This window comes from Etheostoma spectabile, chromosome 15, assembly GCF_008692095.1.
Source record: "Etheostoma spectabile isolate EspeVRDwgs_2016 chromosome 15, UIUC_Espe_1.0, whole genome shotgun sequence".
NCBI classification, from domain to species: Eukaryota; Metazoa; Chordata; class Actinopteri; order Perciformes; family Percidae; genus Etheostoma; species Etheostoma spectabile.
Genome location: NC_045747.1, coordinates 2,778,318 through 2,792,594, shown reverse-complemented (window position 1 = coordinate 2,792,594; position 14,277 = coordinate 2,778,318). Strand labels below are relative to the sequence as shown.

General features: G+C 41.7%; 1 protein-coding gene across 3 annotated transcripts in view; it reads left to right on the top strand.

The window, feature by feature from the left end:
* smurf1 (SMAD specific E3 ubiquitin protein ligase 1) overlaps positions 1 to 12,104 on the top strand; it is a 19,684-nt gene extending 7,580 nt beyond the window's left edge. Inside the window, exons 2-18 of one of the 3 annotated variants that reach the window (XR_004335325.1) lie at positions 2,562 to 2,600; positions 3,043 to 3,151; positions 3,512 to 3,645; positions 3,764 to 3,829; positions 4,137 to 4,212; positions 4,508 to 4,719; positions 4,818 to 4,902; positions 5,500 to 5,646; positions 6,060 to 6,282; positions 6,574 to 6,677; positions 8,219 to 8,333; positions 8,439 to 8,617; positions 8,749 to 8,886; positions 9,070 to 9,190; positions 9,350 to 9,598; positions 9,651 to 10,747; positions 10,846 to 12,104. Coding sequence is in view for 2 of the 3 variants with exons in the window: in XM_032537640.1 (XP_032393531.1) it covers positions 2,562 to 2,600; positions 3,043 to 3,151; positions 3,512 to 3,645; positions 3,764 to 3,829; positions 4,137 to 4,212; positions 4,508 to 4,719; positions 4,818 to 4,902; positions 5,500 to 5,646; positions 6,060 to 6,282; positions 6,574 to 6,677; positions 8,219 to 8,333; positions 8,439 to 8,617; positions 8,749 to 8,886; positions 9,070 to 9,190; positions 9,350 to 9,551; positions 10,663 to 10,747; positions 10,846 to 10,945 (2,135 nt within the window). In the remaining variant the exon portion in view is untranslated. The remainder of the gene's footprint in view (positions 1 to 2,561; positions 2,601 to 3,042; positions 3,152 to 3,511; positions 3,646 to 3,763; positions 3,830 to 4,136; positions 4,213 to 4,507; positions 4,720 to 4,817; positions 4,903 to 5,499; positions 5,647 to 6,059; positions 6,283 to 6,573; positions 6,678 to 8,218; positions 8,334 to 8,438; positions 8,618 to 8,748; positions 8,887 to 9,069; positions 9,191 to 9,349; positions 9,599 to 9,650; positions 10,748 to 10,845) is intronic. The other 2 variants (XM_032537641.1, XM_032537640.1) reach the window with 2 other exon arrangements.
* Positions 12,105 to 14,277: the final 2,173 nt, after the last annotated feature.

Sequence of the window (14,277 nt, the reverse complement as noted above, 5' to 3'; positions counted from 1 at the left end):
CAACAGAACAGAGGAACATCAACATATATCAAAGTTCTGATAATAAACATGTATAAATATGAAACCTAAAGTCCGTTGAACAAAAGAAAATCTGTGTTGCCAACAGGGACGTTGCCCTCTGGTAGACAAACCGTGGACAACACTCATAACATGGTTGATTGAAAATTAAATAAATAATATCGGCCATTTTAAAGGACCGCCAAGATATCTGTCGGGCTCTACTAAGAATTGGTTTATTTTGGTTCAGCTGTGTTTTTTTTAGGTTTACGGCAGTGCTCTCTGAGCTGACCTAGAATGATATGCCAACTCTCGTACAGTTGTGGTCAAAAGTGTACATACACTTGTAGAAAATCACAATGTTATGGCGGTCTTGAGTCTACAATAAGTTCTACAAATCTTATTTTTCTTGTGATAGATGGATCGGAACACATACATGTTTGTCACAAAAAACAGTCATAAAGTTTGGTTCTTTCAAAATTATTATGGGTTGCTGAAAAGTCACCAATCTGCTGGGTCAAAAATATACATACAGCAACATTAGTATTGGTTACATGTCCCTGGCCATTTTCACAGCAACTAGGCGCTTTTGGTAGCCATCCACAAGGTCCTGGCAAGCTTCAGGTCGAATGTTTGACCACTCTTCTTGACAGAATTGGTGCAGTTCAGCAAATGTGAGGTTTCTTGCTAGAACCTGTTTCTTTAGCACTGGCCACATGTTCTCAATGGGGTTTAAGTCAGGACTTTGGGAAGGCCATTCTAAAACCTTAATTCTAGCTGGTTTAGCCACTTTAACACTTTTGATGTGTATTTTGGGTCATTGTCTTGTTGGAACACCCAACTGCGCCCAAGACCCAACCTTCGGGCTGATGGTTTTAAGTTTTCCTGCAGAATTTGGAGGTAATCTCCTTCTTCATTATCCCATTTACTTTCTGCAAAGAACCAGTTCCACTGGCAGCAAAACATCCCCGAGATAATACTACCACCACCATGCTTGAAGTAGGCATGGTGTCCTGGGATTAAAGGCCTCACTTTTTCCTCCAACATATTGCTGGGTGCTGTGCAAACAGCTCAATTTTTGTTTCGGCTGACCAGAGAACTTTCCTCCAGAAGGTTTTATCTTTGTCCATGTGATCAGCAGAAACTTCAGCGAGTCTTAAGGTGCCTTTTCTGGAGCAAGGGCTTCTTTCGCCACGGCAGCCTCTCAGTCCATGGCGATGTAAAACACGCTTGACTGTGGAGACTGACCTGTGTTCCATCAGCTTCCAAATCCTGCAGACCTGCTCTTGGTGATTTGGTTGACTCTTGACCATCCTGACCAATCTCTCTCGGCAGCATGTGATAGCTTGCGTTTTCTTCCTGATCGTGGCAGTGCACACACTGTTCCATGCACTTTATACTGCGTATAAGTGTCGCACAGTTGCTCTTGGGACCTGTAGCTGCTTTGAATGGCTCCAGTGACTTCCCGACTTGTCAAGTCAAAATTCGCTGAGTTCTGACTTTCCATTGTGCTTTTGTAGCTGAGTCTAATCATGGGTCAAATGAGCCCTATTTAAATGGGCTCATGAGAAGTCAAAAGCTGTAGTCAATCAGAATCACTTAGAAGAAGTGAAGAGGCCATGACATGAAGCTAATTTGATTGACACAACTCGCTACATCACCAAAATTGACCATTTGTTGCTGTATGTATTTTTGACCCAGTAGATTTGGTGACATTCAGCAGACCCATAATAAATTTATGAAAGAACCAAACTTTATGACTGTTTTTGTGACAAACATGTATGTGTTCCGATCAATCTATCACAGAAAATAAGAGTTGTAGAACTTATTGAAGACTCAAGACAGCCATAACATTGTGATTTTCTACAAGTGTATGACACTTTGACCACAACTGTACCATGCAGGTCGTCTGGAAAACAAATAACAAGGAATTGCACACACCACCCACACACAATGAACTAAATAATTAACACACACTTACAAACTCTCAAAGGCTGGGTCAATATGAGCGTTGCTTTCTGGATCTCAAAGTGATGTGGCAGAAACGGCATCCTGCGCAGCAGTTTTTTTGTGTGTGTGTGTGTGTGTGTTGTGTGTGTGTGGTGTGTGTGTGTGTGTGTGTGTGGTGTGTGTGTGTGTGTGTGTGTGTGTGTGTGTGTGTGTGTGTGTGTGTGTGTGTGTGTGTGTGTGTGTGTGTGTGTGTGTGTGTGTGTGTGTGGTGTGTGGGTGGTGTGTGTGTGTGTGTGTGTGTGGTGTGGTGTGTGTGTGTGTTTTGTGTGTGTGTGGGTGTGGGTGTGTGGTGTGGGTGTGTGGGTGTGTGGTGTGTCTGTGCGCAGGGAGCCTGACACTAGCCTATACTTTAGTGCTCATTCTTGTCTGCACGTCCCATAACTTTTCCTGCTCATTACCATCCTCTGGCATTCATATATTATACCAACCAGCATTCTTCCTCCACACAGTTTTTATGTGCACCAGCTTACATTTATACCAGCCTACACACCGAGAAATCATTTACATATTTGTGTGTGTTGGCATTTAGTTCATAATGATTTTATCTTTTGCAGTATTATGTGCCAAGAACCTCGCAAAGAAAGACTTCTTTCGTAAGTATTTATATTGTGCTCATTTTCATGTGCATGTATCTTGCATGCATTATGACGACTGGTATATATGATGAGATGATTGTGTTCAATGTGGCTCTGTGCGTGCCATCAAACCAACACTGTAAACGTATTGGCAATGGTGGCATTGTTGTTTTGTGTCATGGTCGTATTCAATTCCACCTTGTCTTCATACTCACTTTTACAAGTTTCACCATGCTACATTACATTATGCAATACCAGCTACCAAACAGAATATGCTGTTATTGGGTTAGAGGCCTGCTAATCTGCTAAATGTCTGCAGTAGAAGAAAGCTCACTTTGTTCTGGAGATATGTTATTTGCAGTACTTTGGCCAATTTAGATATTTTTAATACTTGGATATTATCTTATTTTTGATTCAATGGGGTGGATGCAAACAATTAATTTGAGCTGTGTTCGTGCAGGCCTGCCAGATCCATTTGCCAAGGTTGTGGTGGACGGATCAGGTCAATGCCACTCTACAGACACAGTCAAGAGCACACTGGACCCCAAATGGAATCAGCACTACGACCTGTAAGTCTCCAAAAACACACTCCCAACAAATACACAAAATCACCTTTTGAATCTCTCACTGGTGTTAATGTGTTTTGCTTTTATTAAAATGTAACAGTATATTCAAAAGAAGTCTAATTTGTTCTATACAAATTGGTACCTCAGTCATTCCCCCCACACCCACACCCAACGAAAAGGATCCGTCTTACCATAAAAGACACATTATAGTTGAGCTAATGTTGTACTGTTGTACCTTTTGTTTCTTATATTCATCTTATGGTTTAATAGGGAAAAAACATTTTTTTATCATGACATTCAGATTGCTCACACTGAGATTTGAAAAACATGGAGTAAACATGTGAGAATCTTTTTGTTTTTCAGCTACATTGGAAAGACAGACTCCATCACCATCAGTATATGGAACCACAAGAAGATCCATAAAAGACAGGGGGCGGGCTTCCTGGGCTGCATACGACTGCTTTCCAACGCCATCAGCAGGCTAAAAGACACAGGATGTAAGTCCTTTTTCTTTTTTTTGACCCCTCGAATTTAAATACCCATAAATGCAAATCACGGATGTTAATTAAACAATAAAAGCTTTTTATTTGGATTTACTTTGTCCTGTTCTTCCAGACCAGCGTCTAGATCTATGTAAGCTGAACCCCTCGGACAGTGACGCAGTGCGGGGGCAGATAGTAGGTAAGTCTGGACACAAATACATTGTCTGTACAAATTACCTGCATCACCTCTCTCCCCGTGTGTGTGTGTGTGTGTGTGTGTGTGTGTGTGTGTGTGTGTGTGTGTGTGTGTGTGTGTGTGTGTGTGTGTGTGTGTGTGTGTGTGTGTGTGTGTGTGTGTGTGTGTGTGTGTGTGTGTGTGTGTGTGTGTGTGTGTGTGTGTGTGTGTGTGTGTGTGTGTGTTTCTTTTTTTTACTATGTGCATATCCTTCACTCTTGCTTTGTCACACTGTCATCTCTTTTGACTTTTACCACCTGCTTGTGTCCAGTGAGCTTACAGACGCGAGACCGTATCGGCAGCGGAGGCCCTGTGGTGGACTGCAGAGGCCTTTTGGAAAATGATGGGTGAGTGTGTCAACAGCTGTTTACGCTGCCAGCACCATTTAATAACACATGGAGAAACAATTACTTGTTGTTTTACTGAGACCTATTTTGGGTTCTTGTTGTGTTGCAAGATTGCTTTAGTCATAGTTATTTGTTTGATTGTCTCTCAATCTCTGTTGCTCGGAGTAAAAAAAAAATATATATATATATATATATATATATATTTTTATATATTTTTTTTTTAAGCACTTGACTTGTCATGTGTTTCAATGAAAGAGTGAAAATTTAACTTCAGTGGCGTATTTGTGTGCCATAGGCCTGTGTTCGAGGGATGTTTCAGTGAAGAGCCGCTGCCCTACTCCGACCCCACGGGTGCGGCGGGGGGCGGGAACTGTCGGCTTGACTCACCCAGTCAGGAGGGCCGTCTTCAGACGCAGAGAATCAGAGGGCAGGACTCCAGAGGCCATGGACACACCCCTCAGAACAGACCGCATGGGCACCAACCGCCTGACCTGCCAGAGGGATACGGTCAGTCTAACATTACTCTAGATATTTACGTGATCTATAAATTTCTCATGTTGTCTTATGTAACATCTTTCTTCTTCATCTTCTTTTTAAAACCACAGAGCAACGAACAACAGTGCAGGGCCAGGTGTACTTCCTCCACACACAGACGGGCGTCAGCACCTGGCACGACCCTCGGATACCGCGGTACGATTACAGCCCCGCTTCACTCATGTCTAGTCCAAGCGTGACCTGAAATGACATGAACCTGGAACAAACCCCACTGACAATCTAGGACATTAAAGCAGCGGAAGAAGACAGAAGAATATCACAGAAAGAAATGACCAGTAGATGACAGTAGAAATGACTAGACATGAGTATTTGTGGATTATACAACAAATAGACAACATCTTTGTAATGCTATGTAATTTAAAGGATTTTTCTATTTTTATGACTGAATGATTTCAAATTTAAATTGACAGATGTATTTAGAAAATTATGGGGGAAAAACATATTGTTAGTAAAACACTACATGGTTTTCCCTGATACACCCCACGTCTGACTAGAAAAGTCCACTTTACTCTTATTTTGTTCTGCACTAATTACACCAACCGATTAGGAGAAAATCTCATGGTTATTTCCCTCGGTACCTTGGTTTAGACCAGTATGAGGTTTAAGAACGTACAGTATGTAGTGTCAGAATTATTAGAGGCGGAGGTCTGGTTGTAAGCTGTAGTCTCACCAAGTTGAATTGGTTTCTGCTGCTGGCTGAAGTCTCAGTCTGGTTACTTGTTACTGGTGCAGGGACCTGGCCAGTGTGAGCTGTGAGGAGCTTGGGCCTTTGCCAGTGGGCTGGGAGGTCCGGAGCACCGTGTCAGGCCGGATCTACTTTGTGGACCACAACAACCGCACAACACAGTTCACAGACCCGCGCCTACATACCATTATCAGGTACACGCATGCACACACACTCATACAAACATTTGAAAAACTCTCTAATATCCCTGATAGCAAAATCCATCCACACCTGGGTAGCAGACATCCATGAAACATACCATAATTAGTGGTTTTAAAACTAATCTGTTGTTAATCTAATCTCTCTCGTCTGTAATGCTGAACTCAGACTGGTTGTAAACATGACCTACACCGCCGGCTCTGTTAACAACGCTGAATCGTGTGATTTACACAAATGTGGGCTTATGGTAGATGTAGCTGCTCTGGGAGAATGCACAGCGTTTAATCCAGTCGGCTCTTTTTTTCTTCTTCGTTTTTCTGGTGTCTTTCTGTCAACTCTTCCTCCTACTGTCTGTCATGTTGTCTCTTCCCTATCCTTCTGTTCCTCCTCTGCTTCTTCTCACCTTCAGCCAGCAATCCCAAGCGAAGGAATCCTCGCAAGCCCCCCCGATGGATGTGGGGGGTGAGGAAGGGGGAGGTGGCGGAGTGGGCGGCGGAGGAGATGGAGACGTGGCAGCGCGCTACGAGAGAGACTTGGTCCATAAATTGAAGCTGCTCCGCCACGAGCTGTCCTTGCAGCAGCCTCAAGCAGGACACTGTCGCATAGAGGTGTCCCGGGAGGAGATCTTTGAGGTGGGTACAAACATTTCTCTCCCACGAACAGCTCACAAGCAGACAGCGATGCTGTCTCTCAGACATTTGTACAAATGTCAAGCAATAAAAGCTGTGTGAGTAGCTCCTGAGAGAGTTTACACATATCCACACTGCTCCTGACTCATACACCAAGATCAATAACCTGTTCTTTCAGTATATTTCTTATGAGAAGAGCACAAATGCAGCACTGATTTGTGGGATTTAATGAACTGTTTTAACAGAACATCACTGATCTTAATGGCAATGATATGATAATGTGCGTGTGTGCAGGAGTCATATCGACAGATAATGAAGATGAGGCCCAAGGACTTGAAGAAGCGTCTGATGGTGAAGTTCAGGGGAGAGGAGGGCCTGGACTACGGTGGGGTGGCCAGGTAATACGCTATTTTCCTCTCTGAGCACTTCTGCATTTGTTGTAGGCTGTCCGCTTTTGTGAGAAAACTTGTCTTAAGCGTTGCAATTTGCTTTTTCATAAGTCACATCCCATGAGTCCATCTTTTATTTCCCAGCTAGGTTGAGTCAGAATGATGAAAAAGTTGAAAACTGTAAATGAAAATAACGTAATGCAAAAGAAAAAAAAGTTATATTCCTGCACATGTCAGCATTATTATTTTTTTTAATTGAAATATATTTCCCTATATGTGAACTTTCCACTTAATATACTGCTTCTTAAGGAATACGCAGTGTTGCTAATAATTCTTTAACAACTATTTAGGGAGTGTTGTGGACGAATTCCCACAACCTATTTCCTCCCATCTGCTATTGTCTTTGGTTTTCTCAATTTGAACGTTTTAATTCCTAAATGTCTATTTATACCGTGCTTCCACTGCATTATAGGCTCTGCTCGACTCAACTCACTTATTTTGTACCAGTACTTTCCTCTTTTCGTTTTCCACTCCCGACAGTGTAGGCGGGATTCTCAGCTGATCACCCCTAGCGCCGCGTAAAACTGGTGTGATATCATGAACTTACTGAATGCTTCCATCTGCAACGATGTCTGCACTTCGTCCATTTTACAGCATAGTGCACGTTATGTCCCACATAGTTTTGCGGGCTGCTATTTTTTTAACAATCCGGTAAAGTGAATAAAATAATTGTGGATGACTTTAGCCTGACTGTGTGAAAATGGCAGGTTTGTCTAGATGTGAACCTCGACCGATTTCATAACTTTTGCTAATGGAAAACCAAAAAAGAGCGAGTCAAACCGCGCAGTGGAAAAGCAGCATTATTCAGGCCTGCACGATTTGGGGAAAAATAATGAATCTCAATTTTTTTTTTTAGCTTAGAATTGATATCACGATTCTCTGCCACGATTATTTTCTCACATGGTCTAATGTTTATTGCACACATGAACCACGACAAAACAAAACCCATCGGCAGTACCAACCGTAGATTTGTTTTGGCACCTATAGCGCATTGCTCATCACCACAAGCCTGTAAACATAGAGGCCTCAATGAAGAGAAGGGAGAGCACTGCAGTGCTTGGGAGCACTTTAAGACCTATTTTATACACTCTACGTATAAAACTCACGGAAGAAAGTAGTAGTGTCTGTGATGCAGTCGGCTCGTAAAATTAAATGAGAATCAAAGTCATGAAAAATATTTAAAAATCTAAGTTATTCGAAAATTAAGTCCTGAACAGGAAGAATCGAGATCACGATTTTATAACGATTAATTGTGCAGGCTGTGCTTGGTTAACTGCTGCTGCTGCAGAGGAGAGAAAAGATTGCACGTAAACAACTTAACATGGCAAAGGGCTACATGTAAAACTTCAGTGGAGACACAGACTACATTATTTTATTTCTTTTTAAATATTTTTTTCCCAGCCGTCTCATTGTTTAATGATTAATGAATGTGTTACCAAGCTTCTCTGTGAGATTCGGACATTTGTTAACAATGCCGTGGTTGTCTGTAGGGAGTGGCTGTACCTGCTGTGTCATGAAATGTTGAACCCCTATTACGGCCTGTTCCAGTACTCCACAGACAATATCTACACACTACAGATCAACCCCGACTCCTCCATCAACCCTGTGAGTGCACACAAACACACACAAATTACTTTTCGGCCGAACTGAATAAGTAGATTCTCTCTGACCCTATGTGTCTGTCTCTCTGTCTGTTTTACTTTCTTTCAGGACCACCTGTCATATTTCCACTTTGTGGGCCGTGTGATGGGCCTGGCCGTTTTTCATGGTCACTACATCAACGGGAGCTTCACGCTGCCCTTCTACAAACAGCTGCTAGGCAAACCCATCCAGCTCAACGACCTGGAGACGACCGACCCCGAGTTGCACAAGAGCCTCGTCTGGATATTGTGAGCCAATGCACCTGCTCTCAAAATCAAGTCAATCTGACAGCAAAAAGCTTTTCATCATGAAATATGATATAGTTCATAGCTATGGACAGATGTCCCATGTTTACCTTGTTTTAATACTCTGTGTGCAGAGAGAATGACATCACGTCAGTCCTCGACCACACTTTCTGCGTGGAGCACAACGCCTTTGGGAAGTTCTTGCAACATGAACTCAAACCTAATGGCCGCAATATCCCTGTCACTGAGGAGAACAAAAAAGAATACGTCAGGTAAGGACAGTGAGACAGTTATGTACCATCTTTTATGTGGGTGTTATTCAAACCATGCTCTTGATACAGGGCGTAAACAATGCACTGACTTGTCGGCAGACTGGGCCACAGTACACAATGCCTTTTGACAGTTTATAACAGTGTACTTATTTGGCCTGCACTGTGTGTGTTTGTATTTTTCAGACTTTATGTAAACTGGAGGTTTATGCGTGGAATTGAAGCCCAGTTTCTGGCTCTACAGAAGGGATTCAGTGAACTCATCCCCCAGCACCTCCTCAAACCTTTCGACCATAAAGAACTTGAGGTACATTATCTGTCCAGCTCTTCACTTGCCATATTATGTCGTCGTAAGGTTAAAAGTTTGAATTCATTATTTTAGCCATGACACCTCTGCTTCTTCTTTATCTACTGCGCTCACCCTCAACCCCTGCCCCGCTTCTTCAAACCTCTCCTCCTCCTCCAGTTGATCATCGGTGGACTGGGGAAAATAGATCTTGCAGACTGGAAGACTAACACCCGCCTGAAGCACTGCACAAGTGAAAGCAACGTGGTGCGGTGGTTCTGGCAGGCAGTGGAGGCCTTCAGCGAGGAGAGGAGAGGGCGCCTCCTGCAGTTTGTCACAGGCTCCACCAGGGTCCCCTTACAAGGGTTCAAAGCGTTGCAGGGTGGGTCAGAAACCACACACAGACACACATACTGTACTCGCATCAATCACCATGTTCATTTGAGGCTAACAGTTGTGCTTATTTAATTTATCTCTCCTCCTGAGGATTATTATGTCTCCCACATACTCTAGTTCCTAGCTAAAGACAAGTACAGCAAAGGCCTTCAGGAAAATTCCAGGAAACCATCCCTACTATGTTAGAGCCTGATTATTGTACAGTTTTAAGGACATTTAACTTGTGCATACACATCCTAACAAGAATATATAGAACACGGAGATGTGCTAGATACTTACAGACTTCATTCAGGGCTACAACCAACGATTATTTTCTCATCAATTAATCTCACTATTTTTTCAATTAATCGGTGAATTGTTATGTCTATAAAATGTCAGGACATAGTGAAAAGCTGAAATCTTAAAGAGTCTTGTTTTGTCCGGCAGTCTAAAACACAAAGATGTTTGGTTTATTGTCAGGTATGATAAACTAAAACATCACATTTTCCCATTTGAGGAACTAGAAACAGCAAATGTTTGGGCTTTTTGCTGAGACGATTTATCGATCATCCAAATAGTTCCCAATTCATTCTCTTGTCAATCAACTTAAACAATTCATCAACCAATCGGCACAGCTGTAGATTCAATTATACCCTGCTTTCTTGTAGGGATGTCGCAATTAACAGTTTTACCCCTGTTCCAGATTCAGTATGTGTTGAAATGAGTCTTTATTCAACGTTTATGTTGTTCGACACACTCACAGCTTCCAGCTGCAGATTGCTCACTTTACCCACAAAGGACTTAAATTACAGTTTACGAAACCATTTCAGTCAAAACCAAAATGGTTCTAAATTAGGAAAATATAACTTGCATCACAAGATATGTTGTAACAGGAGGTTTGGGTCAGGAACTGGGCAGCCGCCTGTGATGCCCAGCATGAACCAAACACTAAAGTACAAATGCATGTCTACACACTTTCAGAAGTTGTCATCTGTAGTTACTTACATTACATTAGCACGCCACTAGGTTTGAAATTTGATGTGAGCTTATCTTACTTAAAGATTAAGTGTTCTGTGTACCAGAGTAGAGCAGTGATAACTAGAATGTATGTGTGTAAGGTTCTACAGGTTCTGCAGGACCAAGGCTCTTCACCATCCATTTGATAGACGCCAACACAGACAACCTGCCCAAGGCTCACACCTGGTAAGGACACTTAAAAGAAGAAGATGAAGGTTTCGCTTAATATATTTTGCAGCAAGAGTCAGGTTCGATGTCGCTCATTATCCTTTTTCTGTCTCTAGTTTTAACCGGATAGACATCCCTCCCTACGAGTCTTACGAGAAGCTCTATGAGAAACTGCTGACGGCTGTGGAGGAGACCTGCGGCTTCGCTGTGGAGTGAGGAATCCACAAGCAAACCAACAGTCACACTTGCGCTTGCACTTGCACACAGACTATTTGACATTTTACATATATACACACACATCAACAGAATATCAAGTATACGCGGAGTATACGGAGCGGCCAAGCACGCAGTCTCACACGATCTCTTGCCACCTCTTCGCCACCGAACTGTTGGGGGTTAAAGGAGGAAGCACAGCGGGAGAGGAAAGGATTTCAAAACAAACAAAAAAACCAGACAAAAAAATAAAGTATTTTAAAAATGTTCAAAGGTTTTGAAGAAGCATTTTTATCCTTTAGTTTTAACGAGCTATGATGTCATTCTTCCGAATGTCTACCGCCACAGCGAGTTTGACTCCCGAGACACTCGAGTCAACGGACAGAATCGGCCATTCACATGCGAGCCTGCGAACACAGACCTTTTGAAATCAGACATGAAGGACACGGCAGAGACTGATTGTCTTTCTGTCCAACAAGCTGATTGATTGACTAGTATTCATGCTTCATGTTTAACCACTGTCGTGTATCAGAACGTGTGCATGTACATGTGATTGTGAGTGAGTGAGTGAGTGAGTGAGTGAGTGAGTGAGTGAGTGAGTGAGTGTGTCAGACATGGCACCCGGTTACGATGTAAAAATGATCAAATGAGCCTGCTCCTCTGTTAGCTAACATTTTGTCTCTTCCATTTGTATCTGCGACCACTCTGATCCACTCTGATATTTTATTATTTATTACTAAGTGATTACTGACCAAGCTGCTATATGCTCTACAGAGAGCCCACACTAATCTTTTCATCACCCCCTCTACCAGAGTTGAAGGGTCAATTCACTTGCAATTCAAGTAATCCACAAAGTGGATTTTTATTGAATTTCGTTACATTTTTTTTTTTTAACATTCATATTATTGCGGAGAAATGCTCTTGTCAGTGTATGAAAAACTGTTAGTGTTTTGGTGTTTGAAATACCATGTTACCTTATTTCACGTGAAAGGGATTGATCCTCCCTGCCCTAATTTTGAAATCTAACTCTACTGACGTTAGGGAGAGGTCCGAGGGCTTGAACTAGATATTTAACTAAATGAGCTTTGAGGATGGAAAGAAGGAGTCAGCTTCAGGAATTCTTTGGTTGTATGTGACATGTATAATAAAATCTCAAAACTTTCTTACATGTTTCATCATCCATTTCACCATTTTTATTTTTTTTTTTTCCCTTTGTGGCCTGATGTTTTTCTGCCCATTCTTTTTCACCATAGCGTAGATGTTAGAAAAGTAGTCCTCCTCAAGACAACCATGAATGAACAAAGTCTCTTTGCAGTCATTACTCCAACAAAGTGAATTAAATCAAAAACCTAAATGTTGAGCGACTAATGTGCAAAACGTTGGGATTTGTTGTAGATTATTGAAGACTGTTAAGCAGTATCATTTCAATCGGCATTTTATAGGTTCTGAGTTCACTGTGTAATGGATGCAAGAGTATTGTAACTTACTATGTACTAAACATTTATGAAAAAATACATTGTAAATAAGATTATATTAAAAGAAATTAAATTGAAAATACATTCATGTTGTGTCATTATTTTTTCTCTGTATATAAGACTATCCAAATCAATCAAGAAATCTCTGCAAAATAAATTAGTTTTTCTGTATTGTCTGTATGTAATGTTGGTCTCTAGACTTTATCCTTACACTTTTGGACTTTTTACACCACCACCATGACATGACACACACTCATAGAATACCTTATCTTACCATACATACTGAATCACAGGGTCAGTCCTTGCAAGCTCCTCATGCTGATAATACATCCCATAGTACATTCATGTGGATTTTTTATTTAGGATCTTATTTTATTGTCCATATTATTAATGTGGATTTGTTATTTTATCATCCCGTTTATGTATGTGAATGTTGTGTGAGATGTCTTTAAGCTACTGGGAACTTGAATTTCCCCTTGGGGATCAATAAAGTAGCTACAGTTGTGTTCAAAATAATATCAGTCCAACATCACTAACCTCATAAATCATATTTTTTGGTAGAAGTGATATTTCTACATGGCAAATAATTTACTACTAAGTCTTGTAGAGTCATAGAAAACCAACAGGCCCAACAGTCATGACATGCATGCTGCTCATTCTGCGTAACTGAATCTGTAATTGAAAGGGGCGCGTTCAAAATAACAGCAGTGTTGTGTTCAATTAGTAAGGTGATTGATTCTGTGAAGAAACAGGTGACAATTATGGCCCATATTTAAGAACGGAAGGAAGCAGATGTTGTTGCTGGTTATAGTGCATCTCACACTGAAATACTCAAAAAAATGGGTCGTTCCACACATTGCTCTGAGTAACAGCGGACTTTGATTAAAAAGTTGATTGGAGAGGGGAAAACATATAAAGAAGTGCAGAAAATTACAAGCTGCTCAGCAAAAATGATTTAAAATGTCTTGAAATGGCATCCAAAGCCTGAACAACGAGGGGAAAAAACGGTCAACTACCATTCAAACGGATTGAAGAATTGGCAAAATGGCAAAGGCTCAACTACGGAAGAGGATTAGGGCCACTGGTGAAAAATATATGTGAGTTCTGACTTTTATTCTCAGAATTCTGAGATTCACCAGTGGCCCTAATCCTCTTCTGTACTCAACCAATGATCAGCTCCAGGAAAATCAAAGAAGACTTGAAGTCACTCGTGAGTACCGTTAGGATCAGAAGAAGTCTACGTAAAGCAAAGCTATCAGCTAGAAGTGCCAATTGATGAAAAAAGACATATACTGAATAGGTTGAAATTTGCCAAAGGACACATTGACTGGCCAAAGGAGAAATGGCGCAACATTCAGTGGACTGATGAGAGCAAATTTGTTCTTTCTGGGTCTGGGGGCCGCAGACAATTTGTCCGACGACCCCCATGCACTGAATTCAAGCCCCAGTGCACTGTGAAGACAGTAATGCATGGTGGTGCAGACATCATGTTGTGGGGATGTTTCTCATACTGTGGAGTTATTTATGCCAGGGATCATGGATCAGTTTCAAAACATCAAAATACTTGAAGAGGTCATGTTTCCTTATGCTGAAGAGAAAATGTCTTTGAAATGGGTCTTTCAACAAGACAATGACCCACAACACACCAGTAAGGAGCAAAGTCTTGGTTCCAGATGAACCAGACTGATGTTACGGAGCGGCCAGCCCAATCCCCAGACCTCAATCCCATGGGAAACTTGTAGGGTGACACCAAAAATGCTGTTTCTGAGGCAGAACCCAGTAATTCAGAGGAATTGTGGGATGTAGTCCAATCGTCCCGGGCTGGAATACCTGTTCACAGGTGCCAGAAGATGCATCACA